Source organism: Myotis lucifugus, unplaced genomic scaffold, assembly GCF_000147115.1.
Source record: "Myotis lucifugus unplaced genomic scaffold, Myoluc2.0 scaffold_547, whole genome shotgun sequence".
Taxonomy (NCBI): domain Eukaryota; kingdom Metazoa; phylum Chordata; class Mammalia; order Chiroptera; family Vespertilionidae; genus Myotis; species Myotis lucifugus.
In genome coordinates, this window is record NW_005871595.1 from 99,366 (window position 1) to 104,527 (window position 5,162).

General features: G+C 55.0%; 1 protein-coding gene across 1 annotated transcript in view; it reads right to left on the minus strand.

Moving 5' to 3' along the window:
* The window catches only part of KIF9 (kinesin family member 9), a 33,626-nt gene that overhangs the window by 19,261 nt on the left and 9,203 nt on the right, over window positions 1–5,162 (minus strand). Inside the window, exons 4-8 of the mRNA XM_023745471.1 lie at window positions 4,205–4,289; window positions 2,869–2,975; window positions 2,037–2,261; window positions 470–553; window positions 270–362 (exon numbers count right to left, since the gene is read on the minus strand). Coding sequence (XP_023601239.1) covers window positions 270–362; window positions 470–553; window positions 2,037–2,261; window positions 2,869–2,975; window positions 4,205–4,289 — 594 coding nt within the window. The remainder of the gene's footprint in view (window positions 1–269; window positions 363–469; window positions 554–2,036; window positions 2,262–2,868; window positions 2,976–4,204; window positions 4,290–5,162) is intronic.

Genomic DNA, 5,162 nt, shown 5'->3' on the forward strand with positions numbered 1-5,162 from the left:
CGTGCTCTACTGCAGCCGTCGCCAACCCCTCGGGCTCACGGATCAGGTCGCCAACCTCTCGGGCCTCACGGAACAGGTCGCAAACCTTCGGGCCTCACGGACCACCAGGGATTGGCGACCGCTGCTCTACTGTGTCTCCTTCGGGGCTGTGCTCACCACGAGGGGCAGCCCCCATGAGGCACGGCCCCCCTCCCCCTCCCCTCCCCCCGCCGTGCTCGGGCCACTGTGCCGGACACAGGCCGTGGCTTGTGGAGAAGGAACCCACTTACCCCAGACTTGCCCAGCCGTTCCGAGCCTGCTAGGTCCACCAAGTTAATTTTGGAAGTGATGTACTTTTCATCCGACAAGGTCCGTGAACGGGCCTGTGAAACATCCAAGCAGATGAGACTGAGGCTTCCCGGGGAGGCCTCCTGGCTGAGGCCCAGGGCACGGACCACGACGCCCGGGCGTGCGAAGGGCTCGCACCCACCTCCACGTAGATGGTGAAGATGCAGTGGGACCTGGACGAGTTCTTGTTCATCGTGTGGGAGGCGATGATCCTGTTGGTTTCTCCCTGAAGAGGAGGATGAGAGAGAAACATCGATCAGCTGCCTCCTGCACACTCCCCACCGGGGATGTGCCCGCAACCAAGGCACATGCCCGTGACTGGAATTGAACCCGGGACCCTTGAGTCCACAGGCCGACTCTCTATCCACTGAGCCAAACCGGTCAGGGCAAAAATATATATTTTTTAAAAATGGGGGGGAGGAAACAATAATTGGTGCTTTTATTTTATTGATTTCAGAGAGAAAAGGAGAGGGAGAGAGAAGTAGAAACATCAATGATGAGGGTGAAAGTGAATCATTGATTGGCCGCCTCCTCCATGCCCCTACTGGGGATCGAGCCTGCAACCCCGGCCTGTGCCCTGAGCTGTGATTCACGGGTGGATGCTCAACCACTGAGCCACCCTGGCCAGGCTCACCTGGCCTTGTTTTGTTTGAGATTCGCCGATGCTGCAGCTGCCTCATCGCTCCGCTGTATTTTCATTGCTAAATGGTTTTCCATTGTATGGACGTAATACTTGTTTACTCATCACCGTTGACAGACACTTGGTTATTCCCAGTCTTTGGCTGTTACAGACAACACTGCCAGGAACACTTTGTAAAGCCTCTGTGTGTGTGCACACTTTTATTTTGGGGGATAGATTTCTAGGAGTGGAACTGCTAGGTCATATGGATAATGGGGCTTCACCATTTTACACGTCACCAGCAACGTATGAGTTCCAGCCAATATGACTTTTAAAAGAATAGCATACACTACGGGATTTTTTAATTGACTTGTAAAAGGTACTAAGGACATTAATCCTTATTTTTTTCTATACCACAAATGCCCATGATTTAATGTTAACGGGGGGGGGGGGGGGGGGGGCAATTCCAACTACATAAAGAAGAAACTGCCCAGGAAAAAAAGACTAGAAGGAAATAAGCCAAAATATACATTATTGTTGCCACATGTAGAAAATAAGTAATTTTTTTATTCATATATGTGTGTATATATGTATATATTTTTATTTTTGAGAGAGAGTGGAGCAGGAGAGACAGAGAGAGAGAGAAACATCGATTGAATTGATTGATTGCCTCCCACACAGGGATTGAGCCTGCAACTGAGGTCCCTGCCTTTGACCAGAAACGAACTCGGGACCCTTCAGTCCGCGAGCCGACGCTCTCTCCACTGAGCCACACTGGCCAGGACCATTTACATATATACATATTTCTTCTTAATTGAACCCACAACCCAGGTAGGTGCCCTTGACCAGGAATCAAACCCATGACCCTTCAGTGCGCGGGGCCGACACTCTAACCATCGAGCCATGCGGCCAGAGCTATTCCTATGTTTTAGTACGAGCTGAAATTGCTAAATGAGTATCTTTTAATTTTCATCCTGATTATCAAAGTAAAAAACTAAGAAGGGTGTGAGGAAAAAATAAGAGAAAGAAAGGAAGGGAGGGAGGGGAGGAGGGAGGGAGGGAGGGAGGGAGGAAGAAGGAAATCTCTCACCTCAAAGAGGAGGCTGAAGGCGTCCTCCTCCTGACTGGTGAGGTGGACCGACAGGCCCTTAATGAAGACCCCGTGCGGGTTTTCCACGATGGCCACGGGCGTGGCCGAGGGCCCCACGTAGGGCAGCGTGGACAGGAGGTCGAACAGGCTCTCGTTGTAGATCTCCAGGTAGGAGACACGCACGGTGATGGCATGCGTGGGGCGCTCCTCGATCATCCTGAAAACCTGGGGGAGGTCGGACAGCGGTCGGACCTCTGCAGGGGGCAGCCCCTGCCACGGGAGGGCGGACCCGCGGGGGCATCCAGGCGTGCGACCAGAAAACCCTCCTCCTAAAAGGACTTACGGTCCAGTTGGTGTGACGACCACCAGCAACAACGACTATAATCGTAGTCCATTGGGTGATATTTACTACCACCTTGTTTTAATATATTTTTAATTGATTTATTTTTAGAGAGAGAGGAAGGGAGGGGGATAGAGAGATAAGCATCATTGACCGGCTGCCTCCTGCCTGCTCCCCAGGGGATCAGCCCGCAACCCGGCCATGTGCCCTGCCCAGGAACTGAACGGGTGGCCTCAGTCACAGGCCACAGACCAGCGCAGCAGCCAGGAGCCAGTCGGCAAGTCCCACTCCCTCTTTTACAAACGAGGAAACAGGCTCAGCATGGGTGTGGGCCAGGGTCCAACACCCGGACTCCTGGTTTCCTGAGGCCTCTGACTCACGGACACCCCCTCCCCCTGTGCATCCTGTCCCCCCAGCGTCCAGCAGCTGGCCTGGGGCCGGCAGCACCTGCGGCCAAGCGGGACCTGTGTGCCCCCCGCGCCACCCCCCTACCTGCTGCAGGGCCCGGGGCAGGATCCCTCGGTGCCTGTAGTTCTCCGTGGTCCCGGTCATGGTGTAAGTCTTGCCAGCGCCTGTCTGCCCATAACACATGATGGTGCCTGCCAACATTTCAAAAAGAAGACGCGGTGACCTCCAGGGAACAGCTCCGAGGATAGCTCTCCCCCTCCCCCCAATCCCACTCCCCCACCCCCTCCCCCTCCCCCACCCCCACCCCCCACCCCGCCTGCCCAGGGCCAGCCAGGACCCGGCCTGGCCTGGAGGTGGCCATCGGGAGCCTCCGCAGAGACCGGGATTTCCTGCCATGGAGGGTGGGTGGCAGGGAAATGGGGACATAAATGCTCAAAACACAGGCAGCTGCCCTGAATCCGAGGTCCACCAGGTGCTCTGCCGTTCCCTCCACCAAGAGATCTGACCCAGGGCTCCGGGGAGAGGGGGGGCAGGGTCCCAGGGAGCAGAGCGGCTGCGGATTTTCCCGGGAAGAGGAGGAGAGCTGAAAAGGATTGAGCTCCAGCCCTTCTTTTTTTTGGTTAACCCTCACCCGATTTTTCTACTGATTTATTTTTATTTTTACTAGAGGCCCTGATGCACGAAATTCGTGCAAGGGGCTTGGCCCTTGCAGCCCTGGCTTTGTCCGGAAGGTCGTCCAGAAGGACATCCGGAAGGTCATTCGACATTCGGCTGTCCAGTCTAATTAGCATATTATGCTTTTATTATTATAGACTTTTAAATATATTTTTATTGATTTCAGAGAGGAAGGGAGAGGGAGAGAGAGATAGAAACATCAATGATGACAGAGAATCATTGATCAGCTGCCTCCTGCACGCCCCTTACTGGGGATTGAGACCGCAACCCAGGCCTGTGTCCTTGACCGGAATCGAACCCGGGACCCTTCAGTCCGCACCGGCCAGGGCAGAACTCCAGCCCTCCTTCAGCAAGGCCCTGCGCTGCCAGGGGCTCTGGGCGAGGCCTCCCTGAGGGGCTGGCCGGGCAGGAGGCAAGGGCGTGTGAAATGCCCAGGAAGAGATGGGGTGGAAAAGGCATTTCCCGCCAATGGTGAGAATTCTTTGTAGACTGCAGGTTCCCACAGCACCGAACGGGCTGCCAGGAGGCCCCTTCCACTTCCGGAAGCAGACACCCCGGCAGGTCCTGACCGGGAGCCCCTGCCCCCGGGGACGACTCCCACCTGCACCTCTCACGTCCTTCAGGCCACGTCACCCCAGGCTCCACGGGGGCCCCGGGCTCAGGCTCCCACCTGCTCCTCCTCCTGGGCGGGTGGTGCCAGACCCTGTGCCCACGGCTGCTCCTGGGGTTCACACAGCAGACCCACCAGGCACTGCGGTGCCATGGAAACCAGAGCTTGCTTTGCCGAACGGATGCTCCATGTCTGGGATGGGCAGATTTCTACCAACCACCTAAATCCAGAATGTGCGTCGGAACCCAGATGGAGTGTCTACTGACCCAACACAAGTGAGCAGGAAGGAGTCACATGGGCTGGGACTCAGGACCCACTTGTGGTTTTTACTTCCCGGGCCTCACTTCCTGTCTCTGCCGCCTCCGGGCCACACCCCGCGGGTCAGTGAGGACCACACCGACGGGACCACAGGGAGTGTTTACAGTGTCTGAGCATCTCCGCTCCAGGGCCTTCTTAAAAATGTTAATCTTTATGTGTTGATTTCAGAGCGAAGGGAAGGGAGAGAGAAACATCAAGTTGCTGTTCCACTTATTGACACACTCACTGGCCGCTCCCTGGATGAGCCCGGACCGGGACGGACCCGCAACCTTGGCGTCGAGGGACGACGCTCTAACCAACCGAGCCGCTCAGCCAGGCGCAGGGGCTGGTCACAGACCTGAGCGTTGCCAACAGGGAACGTTCTAGTCAGCAGCCACCAGTAAGCAAAGCCCACAAACTGTGATGTGTGCTGAGGATTTTTAAATCTTTAAAAGGGGAAAGAAAAAAAAAAGATTTCAAAACAATCTTACACTGAACAAGTTTGTAAAAATTTCCTGATGCAGCTGCTTTTAATTTGTTAAGAAATCAAACGTGCCCTGATCAGTTTGGCTCAATGGATGGAGCGTCGGCCTGCGGACTGGGGGGTCCCGGGTTCGATTCCGGTCGGGGGCATGTGCCCTGCTTGCAGGCACATCCCCAGTGGTGGGTGTGCGGGGGGGCGGCTGATCGATGTTTCTCTCTCATCGATGTTTCTGGCTCTCTATCCCTCTCCCTTCCTCTCTGTAAAAAATTAATAAAAAATATTTTAAAAAAAGAAAAAGAAAAAAGAAATCAA